The sequence below is a fragment of the Myzus persicae genome, unplaced genomic scaffold (genome assembly GCF_001856785.1).
Source record: "Myzus persicae strain clone G006 unplaced genomic scaffold, MPER_G0061.0, whole genome shotgun sequence".
Lineage (NCBI taxonomy): Eukaryota > Metazoa > Arthropoda > Insecta > Hemiptera > Aphididae > Myzus > Myzus persicae.
Window position 1 is genome coordinate 49,900 of NW_019103965.1, and position 15,659 is coordinate 65,558.

General features: G+C 30.0%; 2 protein-coding genes across 2 annotated transcripts in view; one reads left to right on the forward strand and one right to left on the reverse strand.

Annotated features, from left to right (window-relative positions):
• The first annotated feature begins 6,975 nt into the window (after positions 1-6,975).
• LOC111036991 (prohibitin-2) lies at positions 6,976-12,184 on the forward strand. Its single transcript, XM_022319331.1, has 6 exons — positions 6,976-7,240; positions 10,152-10,324; positions 10,387-10,560; positions 11,419-11,652; positions 11,730-11,807; positions 11,869-12,184. Exons 1-6 carry the CDS (start codon positions 7,117-7,119, stop codon positions 11,974-11,976), a joined length of 891 nt encoding a protein of 296 aa, XP_022175023.1. The 5' UTR covers positions 6,976-7,116; the 3' UTR covers positions 11,977-12,184.
• LOC111036990 (kelch-like protein 17) overlaps positions 12,105-15,659 on the reverse strand; it is a 47,212-nt gene continuing 43,657 nt past the window's right edge. Inside the window, exons 11-12 of the mRNA XM_022319330.1 lie at positions 15,304-15,559; positions 12,105-14,076 (exon numbers count right to left, since the gene is read on the reverse strand). Of these exons, the coding sequence (XP_022175022.1) occupies positions 13,758-14,076; positions 15,304-15,559 (575 nt within the window). The 3' untranslated portion in view covers positions 12,105-13,757. The remainder of the gene's footprint in view (positions 14,077-15,303; positions 15,560-15,659) is intronic.

Below are 15,659 nucleotides of genomic sequence, written 5' to 3' on the forward strand. Positions count from 1 at the left end.
AATATGTTATGTGAGTACCTATGTGTAAAAAATAATTTTGTATAATAATAACTGCAAGCCTGGGCTAGTTAATGAAAATTTTTAACTGAGTTAAGTTAAGTCGATATGAAACATTTCAAAAAATTTTAAGTTAATAGTTCTCCTAATTTTATTTTTAATTTAGTTAAGTTAAAATTGATTTGGAAACTTACAACTAAATGTTTTTTTTGTGTACATAAATAGCCAGTTTTCTGGTTTTAAAATAATAAAAAATAAATTTTTATGTAATACGTAAATAATAATAATTTAAATAGTAGTTTCATCAATAATAATAATTTTTACTATATTTATTATTTAATATTTTATAAACAAACTACGCAACTAGGACTTGATTAAAAGTAACTCATTATTTAATAAATGTTTAGCAATGAAAATCAGTTAAGTTAAAAATGTTAAGATATTGAAAATTATATTTAAAAAAAACTGGTACGAGGAGGTCGCTCTGCTGTACATTAGGTTGCAATTGGGTCACTGTAATGGATGTTGTTAAATTTGAATTCAACGATAAAAAATCTGTGTATAAAAAAAACGATTCTGAGCGAAGACGGTCTGTCAGTCTATAATATTACTTAATAATTTAGTATATTCGATGATATTATTGTGATTAAAGTAATTTATTTTACTAGTAAGTATTAGTACTACACGCAGTAGATTAAATTCATTAAAAAAAAAAGTACATTTAAAAAGTCATTGTGGGTATAAAATATAATAATATAGGTACTTTAAAAGTTTCAAGAGCCCACGAATAATATTTTTAATTTACAACAAAATAACATAAATCATTATTCTTGGCAATTGAATCTTTAATTTAGTTCACATTTGAACATAACAAATCTGTGATATTATTTTTTTGATTTTTTAATAACAGAATAACCTACTTGCTTGGAACTTTGTTTTAAATTTTCAAACCTAATCTACAAAAGTTGAATATTTCAAAAATCTTAAATTATACAATTATTTGTACATTTTAAATGATGTGAATTTTGTTAAAATTTAAACTTTAAATGTTCATTACTAAAATCGTACCTATGTACTTTAAATATTTTTTAACTAATATTAGCTTTTTTACCCAACAAATACAATTTTATTAACATTTTATTAACCTCCTGAAAAAAATAACTAAATAAACTAAAAAAATTCAAAATTCAAATTGTTTGTAAACAGTGAAATTGTATTAAGTATATGAATTGAAAATATAAACAAATGGTGTGAATTTCAAATATCTGCAATTTTTGGTTTTTCCATTATAAAAAAATAAGTAAAAATCACTATATGAGAAATGGAGTGAATATCCAATGTCGTCAAAATTTCAACTTCAAATGCTTATACAAATTTAATTCGACTTTCCGGTAGCATTTTTTTTTTTTGGTAAAGGCAGACAAACTCATATGGAATCTTGTATTACGTTTTAAAAACTTAGATATAAAACGAAACATTTTTATGAATTTCTAACTCAAAATATTTTGCATATTTTCGTGACTTTTACTTATTTTGTCAAAATTCAAAATTCAAACGTTTATAAAAATTTGCTGTCAAAATTGTATAATTTATAGAAAACGCCGTTATAGATATTCAGTAAAAATTTCATGTATATCTACTATATTTTTTTTTCTTTTTTGAAAGTTACATCAAAAACCAAAATCGATTTTGTCGAAACCCGGGTTTCCGTAAAAATTCGCTTTTTTTCCTTAATATTTTTGTTTGTTTTTCCTGCCGCTTTTGAAAACCATTGAGAATTTTTTACTTTGGACCCTTCGAAGTGCCGATACTTAAAAAAATAAAAAAATAAATTGTAAAATCAATACATTCATCGCTTTACTCGGAATCTAAAAGAAATTAAAAAGTTAAAATTTACATAACTTTAATTTTTTAACTCGTATACACCCAGGTTTGAATAACTACAAAATTTTAGAATATTTGAACGCCTGTGTCTATTTATTTCATTACTATTAATAAACATATATATTATATTGTATAAAGACACCTATAATACTAGTATAAAAGTATATTTTTCATAATCACTCGTACGGGGCGATTACTTTTTAGGATAGTGAGTTTACCACTCTGTGAACATTTTTGTTTTTTGTATACAACTATAATATAATGTAATATTAATATATTATAATAGAACAATGAAATATATGTAACACTAAATTAATAGTGTCCTGTAACAGCCAACTTTGGATTTAAAAAAAATTATAAGTTATAAATTAAAGTTGTGTCTTATGAGTAATCACTTATAACGGGTATTTCTAAATTAAACCGTATAATGAATGTCTATTTTAAGTACTTAAAAATAGGTTATAATTATACAATTTCCCTACGATCAGGGAGCAGAAAAACGACGACGAGCAGAGTTTGTATATTATTTGATCTCTCGTATTTTATGCATTTGCTCTTAGAAATAAAATAATATGTGTGTTCATAGGGGTAACATATTTTTCATGAAATTAAATTTTTATTTAAAAAATAAATTTACGCACTAAAAAAGTATGAACCCAAAATTAATTACTTTAAACATCGACGCTTTCGGGCTTCGGCAGAATTCCTGATATTGTGTGTGAACTGCGGAATAAATCAGATATACGACTGAACTTAAGTCTGAAAATATTGAGATTTATTATGAAAAAAAAACAGTACGGATCGCTTCATGTTTCTTGTTCATGTCTGCAGCTTTGCTAACTGAAATTTTAGATCGATTGCGTCTTTGCAACTACTTCGACAATCGCCACGGATTGCATTATAATTTATACTACGTCAATATGATAAAACCATAGGTATATAGTGTATTACAAATTTTTATATCAAGGAGGTCCGTGTTGGAGATTTGATCATCAAGATAATGAAATGAGGTATAACAATAACCGAAATAGTTTATAATTTTAAAATTTAAATTACAAAAATATATAAAGTACCTATTATTTTAATTTTTAATTTAATAATTAATAAAGGTGGTGTTTAAATATTCAAAGCACAAGCGTATTTATTTATGAGTTATTAAATAAAAATCGTATAGTAAATAAATGTGATTACTACTTTTTAGATTAAATATAAAAGTATTCAGTGCCCAATGCATCACATTTACCGTATACCGACTATACCAAATATATTTTGTAAAATTCCAAGTTAAATCTTTTCTCTGAATACTGTCGAGCACGAAATTAATAATTAATATTTTATGTATTCATTTTGAGTGCATTGGTTAGGTACATTTTAAGCTATTCGAGATTATTTAAAATTTCCTTATTTAATTTCCGATAGATATTCAATAATCAGCAGAGCGACTTTCCCAGCTTTATAAAATAATTTGATGTTTGATGTACGACGGCGTCACTTTAATTCGCGGTTCGACCACAAGCAGACGGCATAGTAATATTCATACATTACTCAACAGTCAACATTTACATAAACTAAAAATTGTTGAATTTCGCGGGACATAAGAACTCCCGTGTACTGTACTACTGTAGTATGACTAGTATGTACAACACTATTTATATCTATTTAATTGTATAAATATGTTATTATTCAGCGACCTGGATATGCCGTCGTCGTTTGTGCTATATAAGCGTATTTTTTTGTGTTGCGCGCTCGGGAACAAAAAATATGCCCCTACTTTACCCGGGCAGCAAATTGTCTGTGACAATAAATTTTAATTTTGAGACTAAAAAGTAAAATATGTAAGCCCCAAAAGAATAGGTAATCAAATTTACGTATACATCGACTCTTCGGGTAATATATAGCTTCAAGGCTATATCTTGAGTGCAGACGCCATATCGAGGAACTTCTTTCTTCATTTATACCCGAACTGAAAAAATTCGAGATTTTTTATAAAAATTACTTGAGTAGAATGAAATATGTGAGTAAATGTTTATTGTTGCCTTACACATTTCTCTTTTGTTCAATGAAATTATTAAAATTGTGAATCGTCTCCGACGAGTGACGACGATCGGCTTTTGCCATAGGTGATAGATATTATCATATGATATGTTGTTATCAGTTTTCGAGTTTCTGAATTCTTTAGATGACATGATACATTTTTATTTCAGATTACGAAACATAATATTATTCGGAGTGTTTAAATCTAAACAATTCAGAACACGGAATTCTGCGTATATAGGCCATTTAGATACTCTACTGTCCATTTTTTTGTCCGGCATTTCACAATATTGTTTTTAGTCTTAACGGTTAAACTATAACTTAATATAAAACTCTAGAAGTGTCGGGACATGAAAAAAATTCAAAATTAGGCTTTGAAATTTACAGATGTAATAAAAAAATGGATACTTTAATCGTGAATATAATATTCTCTCTGGGCTCGGCATTAATATGTAGTCAAACAATATTATTCTATAATAGTGTGCAGTATTTGCTAAAAAATTGTGTGATTATATTATACTACTACGCTATAGTGTAATAAATAATTTAATAAATATACAGCCGTGTAGGTACCTAACTAAGGCTCTCACGTAAAGGTAAGTGACGGGGGAAAAAACCTTATGACCAAGGTTCGGGACTTATAGCATTTGTATACTTTTTTATTTATTGTAAAATGTAGCAGAGTGCTATAATAAATTCATACCAAATCTAAAATTTGAATGTGCATATTTTGCATAGTTCATACATTTTGAGGGAAACCGCTTATTTTTACGTTATTGTGCTTAATTTGCATATTTTGGAAAAATTTTCGACATTTCAACTTCACAAATTTCATCCCATCTAAAAATAAAATAGTAATGCAGCTCACTCGCAGTCTTATAAACCTATTTGTTTTATATAACTCACAACTCCTTATAATTTTCGTGGTTTGAAAATGTGCCATCCGCCGTTGAAAAACGACTGTGTTTCAACTGTGCTACGTTGAAAACTATACCAAGTCCAACAATAATTTTAAAATTATCATTCCACAATCTCAATGATATGGAAATTAGTTTGAAAGAATACAGTGAAGTAAAAAAACTAAATGCACAGAACTAAACTGTTTGGGATTTTTAATTGTAACGAGAATTCTAGAAAATCATTTATTTATTGAAACAGATTAAATTACTGAATATCAAGAGTACTCATTGGCTGAGTCTCAGTGTAGTCACTAGTCTGGCAATTGACAATAACAGGTATTGTATATAATTATTTCAAAATAATATATTATTTAATTAATTGTTTTAAATATATATTATCCGGAGCAGTTTTTTATGGACATGATCATTATATAGCGTATGTAAGCCGTGTAAATAGATGGGAAGTGCACAAAGATTTGGCAAAAAAAATTAAAAGTACCCCTAGTTCAACAAAAATAAAACCACAAGTAATTTTATATGCGAAAGAGTACATTGGTACAAAAGTCAACTATAGCGATAAGAGATGTCTTTTTTTTTAATTAAACAAAAAGACAAAAAGGTTATATTTTATTATTTTTAAATTTATATTAAGCGTTTGTTACAAGATAAATAAAAGTAATAAAAATCAATAATTAATTAAATCAATTTTATTTTTTTCAATTTTCCTTTTACCAATAATTCTTTTGTAGTGACTTGACTTAAGGATCCGGCCCCAAAATGAGAAAAAGTCCGCAAAGGATTGAAAAAGTCTGGTGGCGAAAAATGTTTTTGATGTATCGACCTGACGTTTTATAATAAATGACGAGAACCATGAACCACGGTTCATAACTTTAATAATTAAAAATTAATAAAGTAAATTTTAAAATGAATAAAATTTGAAGATCTGAAAAACATAATCTATTTATTAGCAAAACTATATAAAAATTGTTATTAATTAATCTGTGCTCTTATTTGATGACTATGAGCTTATAATATTCAATAACCCATGTCATGTTCCTACAAATATAGAGTAAAAAGAATTAATAAATACATTTAAAAAAATAAATTATTAATTTGTGTTTATTGTAATATTACCATGTATTAAGGCTATAAGGGCAAATATTAAATAAGGGTAAGTATAATATCTAATTATTTAGAATTTTATATTAACTTACCTCAATGTCACCAATAATTTCTCTTCTGGATTGATACTTTTTCTGAAATTAGTATCAGATTTTCGAATTTTATCGTTAAGTATTTCTAGAATATAATCAAACGTGTCGGTACACATTCTTGTAAATTTTCTAAATTTACATTAGTCATTTTGACGTTCATGAATATAACATTTAATTGTATTATTTTCAGTTCGTTTCAAGTTCAAAGGACGAACCCAAAGTTTTTTATTATTTTCTTCCTGTTCAATTTCTCTTAAAAGAAATCATAACATAGGAATAGCAACGTCCTCCTCGTCGGACGACATTTTGACGACTACTTGATATACTTTGATTTGACTAACTATGTTTTATCTTGTTTGCGACAAAAATGCTTTATTATGATTAAAGTAAAATGACTAAATATGACCTACATTTCTTCAGTCAATTTTGCTTTACCAGTGTGCGGTCACCCTTAGACCACCGAACTACTAATGAATGTATTTATACAAATACAATACTAAGAAGTGTCGAATATAAGGTCTTAGAAGTATGAGTAAACCGTAAACGACAGTTGACCACTTGACGATCGAATTAGTATTTACCTAATGTTTCGAATTTCAAAACACAATTACCTAAGGTAGGTATAGGTACCTATTATTATTATTGATATCAATGTGGAATGTGGATCACGGTTACCTATAGATAGATAGATATTCTAATATTCTAACTATTATCGTGTCATCGTGATGTGGGTCGTGGATACCTCAAGTAGTCAAGTCCATAAATTAAAAATATATACTATTATACTTTAATAAATTCGTGGTGGATACAATATTACAAATTTACAATGCTATTATTTTTATCACACATTTCACGCTTACTATTTTATGAACCACTGTTAACCACTATGAACCAAATAACCACCTATGTAACACATTAATACCGGTGGTTTTGAGGTTATGACAGAAGTGATAATAAAAAAATTTCGTTCTCTTCACAGACCTCAGGACAGATTAGGATTCAGAATTGAGAATTTCACATTTTTTTTATTTTCTGACAGTTTTTCAGTAAAATTTAGAAAGTAAATAATAAATTACAAGGCACTAAGTATGGACAACAAGGTGAACGACTTTGTCAACAAAATGGGAGCGGCTAAAGGTCTGGGCTTAGGCATGAAACTGGTCGCCGGTGTTGGACTCGTAGGCTACGGTTTGGCCAATTCCATGTTCACAGGTAACATAATATTACGTTTTTCCATTCCTGGGTTTCCAAATTTGATTTTTATTAAAAGATGAATTTAAAGTTTTGAACAACAGCATTTAAGTTGTTTTTGTAATAGCTCATATTATTGAGGTGTCAGTATTTGTCATTCAGTAATTATGACCATAGTTTTTGATCTCCCGTTACTAGAAGTTCATACTTAATCTGCTGCAAATGCACATAATAATAAATCAAATATTATAAATTTGAATCATTAATATTATTATAAAAAATATTTTTAATTTATCACACAGATTTCTATATAGTTGTAGATGTTAGTGTGTTATCATAATTTATATTAATGTATTAATGTATGTACTTCTTAGGTATCATTCCTTTCTTCCTTAACATAAATAATTTTTTGGGTACAACTTTATTTTTCTGATTAATTTTTATCACGCCCTATATGTTTTATACTGTGTTCAGAATAAGAATGCCTTAAGCAGCGGATGAAATATGGTTCTAATTTACGCAACTGCCCCACTGTACAGACAATTGCCGTGGACACCTAATTCTCTGTAATACTGTATGATCTGACATAGCTTATATGACATAGACTTATTCTGAACAATGTATTTTTTTTTTTTTTTTATTCAAAAACCATCATAAATTATATAGGATACAAAAATATTACGTTAGGTTACATCATAGGTTCTTAACCGGGGGTCCATGGACCCCTTGGGGGTCCGTAGATGATTACTCGGGGGTCCACGGAGTAGCTATGAATTTTTTTTTTAAAAAGCCAAAACTAAATTTGTTTCGATAGTGTTTTAAAGATAACAATAAAAATGTCTTGCCCTCAAATAATTTAGATAACGATAATCTTATATTATGTCATATAAATTATAAACGATAAAGTTATCGGAATCGTAAAATAATATACGGGCATATAATAATATAATCTAACGAGCATTTCAATTGAACATGGAAACCCAATACCCATCACTTCAGTTGACCTGTCGCCGTCGCGTTGTGCATTGTCCAACTCAACCGTCGTTATAATATTCACTCTAGTTTTCACACCATTTTATTTTTATATTTTTAACATTTTAATAATTATTACAATGTCGAAAAAAAGAAAGTACGATGACTCTTATACGTCGTTTGGTTTTACATATATTACCGAACGCGATGGTACACAAAAACCAAAATGTTTTATCTGCGGAAAAATACTTGCAAATGGCAGCATGAAACCAACAAAGCTTAAAGAACATATTGCTTCGGTACATCCTCAACATGCGCCAGATAGTCTGGAAGTATTTCAAATAAAAAAAGCACGTTTTGAAAAAGCCGGTACATTACCCAAACTTGGATTTGTACCTCCGCAAAAACCATGTCTCGAAGCTTCTTACAAAGTAGATTAAAGCATTGCTAAAAGTAAAAAACCACATACAATTGGCGAGTCACTAATAAAACCATGTGCATTAGAAATGGTAGAATTAGTATGTGGTCTAAATCTAATCGAATTTTGGTGTTCGTTGTCGATGGCTTATCCACGAGCTGTATCCAGGGCAATGAAATTTTTGATTCCATTCGCTACTACCTATCTTTGTGAGTCTGAATTTTCCACAATGGTCACAATTAAAACTAAATCAAGAAATCGATTGGACATTAAGGACGATATGCGCGTTGCTCTGTCAAATACGGTCCCAGATTTCAAGGCAATATTGCAATCAAAACAACAACAAATGTCACATTAGAAATTTTATTTGACTATAAGAAAGTGATTATTCATAATAATCTAATATAGATTTCGTTATTAGTAGTATTATGTATTAGATTTATCATTAAAAAATAATAAAAATTTCATTTTTACATTTATTTAAATATTATTATTATTTTTTTTTTTTTTTGGGGGGTCCGTGATTATATTTTATACTTCAAAGGGGTCCATGGACCAGGAAAGGTTAAGAATCTATGGGTTACATGGTTATCTATCTCTTTTAAGCTTTTAGCTTGTGTTAGAGATAGAGAGTAATAATATTTAATTAATTAAGAAGTATACACATGAAAATATATGAGTAGCACAGTAAGTGATGAATGAACAATAGAAGTAATGAAAAAAAAAATAAAAATAAAAATAAAAAAAGATTAATACAAATAAATAAATATTTTTAACAATAGAAAAATTGTAAGAATGAGAGATGATATTAAATATTACATATAACATATTAAATATAGAATATGAAAAAAATAAAATAACATAACATAAAATATAAAATACAAAATATAGCAAAGGATTGGAGAGAGTTAGGTTAATTGAGAAAATAGCCAATGATAAACAATTTTTTTAACATTAATTTTGGAACAGTGAATATTTTTTTTATATTGACATGGCATACCGTTAAAATACACTGGGCCCAAATAATTTACAAAAGATTGACCAAAAGATTTATTCGAATATTTGACAGGTATATTATACCGTGTTATTTCTCTTTTACCTTCCAACAATTTGTTATCTTTATCTTGAGTGAACCTTTTTAGAATGAACAAAATGGCAATTTTTTTATATAGAAATTTGGTTGGTAAAACACCCAGTTCCTTGTAATTTTGATTCGTAGAACCTTGCATAAAGTACTTGTTAAGGCAAATTCTTATAATGTTATTCTGGTTAACTTGCAATTTGTTTAAAACAGTATCACTTAATCCACCCCATACTAACATATCATATTGTAATATCGATTGGTATAGAGCAAAATAAATAACCCGCATTGTTTGCTTGGGAATTAAACCCCTTAATTTGTAGAATCTATAGGTTATAGAGCGTAACTTTCCAACTAGGTTTTGAATGTGAAGATTCCATCTTAAGTTTTTATCAAAGATAGAATCTTCTATATGTATGCATATAGAAATTAATTTTTACCTATAACTACTATTTTTATAGTTGAGGGTGGTCATCGTGCCATTATGTTCAATCGTATTGGTGGTATACAAAGAGAAGTCTATCCTGAAGGATTACATTTTCGTCTCCCATGGTTCCAATACCCAGTCATCTTTGACATTAGGTCAAGACCAAGAAAAATCTCTTCACCTACAGGTTCCAAAGACTTACAAATGGTAATATTGTAATTACAACTGGTAATGTGTTTTCATATTAATTAGTGTTTTCAATTTGTTAGGTGAACATTTCACTTCGTGTATTATCTCGACCAGATGCCATTAAGCTGCCAGATATGTACCAACATTTAGGTATTGATTATGATGAAAAAGTTCTTCCTTCGATTTGTAATGAAGTTCTAAAATCAGTGGTTGCCAAGTACAATGCGTCACAACTAATTACACAAAGACAGCAGGTATTAAATACATTACAAATAATTTTTTTATTTTATTATGTTCATAGTTAATTATACCTAAGACTATATTCTGTCTAGCAAGAGAATACACTAACCGAACCAAAATTTTTCTTATCTGCTTCACATCCAGTTATAACACTCCTATCAATATCAACGGCTAGACATGATTGGTGGTACTAGTAGCTCTGCCAATGGTGGTGATAATGAGTGGTTGGGTTGCTTTAAAGAGAGGAAATGGTGCCTTAGTGAGTGTTTGGCCATCAGTCTACTAGTTCACTCTTAGCAGCGTTTTCTCTTGCTCTACAGATTCTAGGAGTATATTTTACTTTCATATTCAAAAAATGTAGTTTGATTATTTTTATAATTTTTAAAATTGAATCAAAAATAGTATGGCCACTTTAAAACAAAATTCTTTATAATATGCTCTACCCTCACTACAAAAGTAAAGTATGGATCAAATGTTGTGACTCAAAAGCAATTTGAATTATTTTAATAAAAAATATATTTGCTACGCAAACCCTAAACTTGTAATCAAAGCAAGTTGTTATAACTTCCTGCATAGATTTGTATACAAACACTGAAGTGTGCCTTATATTATTTTAGAATTTTTCTATCATGTACCTATGATTATTAATTTAAAAATCATTACAATATTTTCTTGTTCGACCTTGTAAGATATATTTTAGAAAAATATTAATATATTAATTTATATATTGACTATCTGATTAAATTAATAAAGTTACAAACAATTTCATCAAATTATTGAATTATGAACCGTTTTTTTCATTAAATACATTTTTTATTTAAAGTCATCATATATGAGCATTACAAGATTTTTAACTAATACTTTTTTTATAGGTTTCACTGCTAATTAGGAAACAACTTGTTGATCGTGCTCGTGATTTCAACATAATTTTAGATGATGTTTCTATTACTGAATTGAGTTTTGGTAAAGAGTATACTGCAGCTGTTGAGGCAAAACAAGTAGCACATCAAGAAGCACAGCGAGCTGTGTTCTTCGTTGAGAGAGCCAAACAAGAGCGTCAGCAAAAGATTTTACAGGCTGAGGGAGAAGCTGAAGCAGCGAAAATGATATCCTTTTATTATTATACGTTTACAGTATTATCATAATATGTATGATGTAGTTTTGCCTTAACTGATATGTCTACTTAGGAGAAGCTGTTGGCAGAAATCCTGGTTACTTGAAACTTCGTAAGATCAGAGCAGCACAAAATATTTCTAGAACGGTAGGATGATACTAATTATTTTAAGAACTTATTTGATTAATAGCATTAACTTTTTGTTTAGATTGCCACTTCTCAAAACAAAGTTTTCCTCAGTGGAAATGGTCTTATGTTGAACATAAGCGATCCTTCATTCGATGAACAAAGCGACAAATTGAAAAGTAAGAAGTAGACTGGGTGCATTTTTTTTTTATCTCCTGTAGTACGAAATTATTATGTTAACTGCTTTTATATATTCCATACACAATTTTGTATAGTTTCATCTATAATTCAGATATACCTATGGTTTTGTTTAATTAGTTTTTTTTTTTATATGTAATATGTACTTCGTTAGAAGTGTATAAATTTAAAACTTAAATAAAAATAGTATATTAAAGACATTTGTTGGGTGACATTTTTTGTGATTATTCTAGGCGGATCATATAGCATAGTATCAAATTTTGAGACAAAAATTAGAGTTCAATCCAATGAAACTATTGGCAGTATTGCAAACAAAACTGTATCGAACTTATTAAATTAAACCAAATAAATTATAAAAAAGATGAATTTTACTATCTCTCTATTCTATTTGTACTTTTAGTTTTAATATATTATCTTTATACATAGACAATTAATAAAGAATACAATAATATATTTTCATTGTATGTTAATATATTATTTAGTATGGACCTAATGTTATGTAACATGTGTTATACCTATTACCTAATTAGTCTATACCACTCAAGATATTATATTAAAATTAACCGATATAATTGAAATTGAAATTTAATCATGAATATTTTTATGGTTATGACTTATGATAGGTAATATTCAGGGTTCAACCTTCCTATGTTTTGTTGCTTATGTTTCATTCACACTGTTACTCTTGAATTTCAACTAACTTATGTTTCAATAACAAAAGGAAAATTTCAAATAGGTCCTGGATACAATATAAAATCAATAAAAAACAAAGTTTTAAAACACTATTATCACAAGGTTTATTCTATTACAAAAAAAAATGTATATATACTTAGCTCAAATCTGAAATGATAATATTACAGGCGAAAATATACAAATTAATAATTATTATTATCCATCACAGTAAATAGTTTAATAATAGGTACAAATGTATATAACAAAAATTCTAAAAAAAAACAAATTGATGAGCTAAATATATAAAAGGACACACGTTAAATCTGCTGGTATATTATGTATAATATAAAAATGTGCTTAAATAATAATAACAAAAAAAAAATGGTAAATTAATTAGGAACCAATAAAAATCAACAAATAAGTAGGCATATTTAGGTACAGCTTTTAAAAATCGCATGCGTAATTTACATTGGACGAGAATTTTGGTCCCCCAAACAAAATGGTAATTTGACTGTCCGTTCAAAAATGGGTTTTTGAATGTAAGTATATAAGTATGTTATTCATATAAACATATAACATTTATTTTATAGTATCATAATATTATATAAGTAAATGTTCATAAGCGAACAAGCGATTAACCGCACCGTTCCGAGTCCAGCCGTAATATTTATAATATAAATATATTATAACGCAGGATACTCGGATATCGATGTAAAATTGTAAACGACATCGGCAGCAAGCAGAAAGATAGAGAGGGATACAATGAATGGAACTCGCTAATGTGAGTACAAAATAGGTACCTACCAAGTCAAATTTCAAGATAATACATTTATAATTAATAATATATATATATGCGCACAACTATAACTGCGCTGTGGCGAGTTTCTTCTTTCAAAAAATGTTTTCGCCTTGTTCAGTGTCGCAGGCGATCGCTACGGGTTTAGATATACAATTATTCTTGTCTATGTATAGAATGGTCTCGACCGTCGTGCGCGCCCGCTAGTTTGGCAACGAGTGAGAACGTTCGGAATCGTTGTTGTTGTTGTTGTTGTTGTTGTTGCTGTTGTTCGACCGCCAACCGCTGGTGGTCGACCACGGCAATCATACGGACGTGGCAGTGGACTTGTACGGCGAATTTGTGACGGAAGCCGTTCCAGAACTGGCGGCCACCATCGCGACGCCTCCACTCATGACGGCGGCGGCGTTCGAAGCGCCGGCGGCCGTTGTCAGCTTGCCGTCCATGTTGAAGCAGTACAGGAGAGCGGCGCCCACCGAGCTCCGGCGCGTCGGCATCGGCGTCGACATAGTCCATCGATTGATCCGGGGATCGTACCACTCTGTCGAGTGCAGGCTCGAGTTGCTGTCGTTGCCGCCGAGCACTAGTAGCCCGCCGTCCAGTTCGACCATGTCGTGGGTAGCCCTGTAACATACGTCAACCACACCGATTAATGTACCTGTTGTTATGCCGATACTCAATATATTGTGTCGGAGACACTGATCAAATGGTACAATTTACTCGTGTATGCACATTATAATTATCTCGTAACTTTTTAAACGTGAGCGATTCAGTACCTGCTTAGACATAAGTCAAATAAATGCACCTAAAATAATCCTATGTTCTATGGCTTTAGTCAATTCTCAATTGTATGATATTCCATACAGGAGTTACAAGAGTAAGTAGAGGTATTTCGTAAGTTTATGCTGGTAAAAAGATTTTAAATTTAGGACAGACTAGTTTTTAACTCAATAGTGTTCAAACTAGTATGTATTACAATCAGAGACCCATCTCATCTACGGAGGAGGAAAATCGAGATTCTTTAACATTTCCTAGACGTTTTTAAATCTGTAATATTAAAATCTAACATTTGATAAATATTAAAACCATTCAATTAAACATTTGTAACTGATGATGAATGTTGTCTCAATGCTCTACACTATTTCCGCATTATCGAATGATGGTGATGCGAATGGTTTGAACGAAAATCGTCGAGAATCGGACTACGGCTAACTGACGCGGAGATAAGAATCTACGGCTACCATTTTAAGTCTTAAGACCTACCAATGTAAATATCGCAATCATCTACTCCAATGGACCAAGGTCACATCGACCGCGGTAGAAAATCTACCGTGGCGTTCGTAGTCCACATTACAGGTACTAAATGATAGGGGTCCAGTTTGGTTAGTCTTTAGTGACAGTCGTGCACTCGTGCCTTTCGATTTTCGTTAATCGTCTACCAGTGTGTATTAATATTAATATTGCCAAATTCAACAAAATTCTGGCGAAACGAGTGAAACATTATGTTATACTTAGGTACGAGGTACCTATTGGCTATTAGCGGCAATTATTATTTCACACGTCCGTCAATCGTTTCTCGAAGCAGGTAAGACGTACAGCGTGTCACCTATATAATTAGGCCGTTAATTTTGTAAATTATTGTATTGAAATGAGATTATAAATTAGATGAATTTGGTTCATCCTTTGAGAGAAAATTGCGATTTTGCGCTTATCTGTCGCAAGAGTAGTATACCTATTGTAGCACGATTATACGAATTACCAACTGTCCAACTACCAAGACTTAAATTAAATTAAGTAAAAAGTAAAAACTCATGAATTGAGGAAAATGGAAATACTGTCTTAGAGAATTACCTGCGACACTGCATGGTGGCTATGGGCTCCCAAGCATTCCGCCTGACGTTCAATCTTTCGCCACTTGACATGCACATGGTACCGTCGTTGCCTCCTACGCAATAAAGCATATCGTCCAACGTGGCTACGGCACAGCTGCTGCGTCTGCTGCTCATGGCCGGCACAGTCATCCACTTGCTCATTCTCGGATCGTACCTTTCAACGGTTGACTGGTAGTTTGTCGAGTCAAAGCCTCCCAGAGCGTACAGACAGTTGTCTAGAGGGCAACCACAAAACGTATAGATGTATAGACAAATACATATGTATTCCGATTGACCAATAATTAAACAAAAAAGTTCATATGGGACAGTTCGAGA

What these genes read in the sequence shown, in the direction of transcription:
- LOC111036991 (XM_022319331.1), top strand. Translation starts at nt 7,117, where the DNA reads ATGGACAACAAGGTGAACGACTTTGTCAACAAAATGGGAGCGGCTAAA. An exon ending in GTTCCAAAGACTTACAAATG is followed by an intron (nt 10,325 to 10,386) that starts GTAATATTGTAA and finishes TCAATTTGTTAG; the next exon opens with GTGAACATTTCACTTCGTGT. An exon ending in AAGCTGAAGCAGCGAAAATG is followed by an intron (nt 11,653 to 11,729) that starts ATATCCTTTTAT and finishes TGATATGTCTAC; the next exon opens with TTAGGAGAAGCTGTTGGCAG.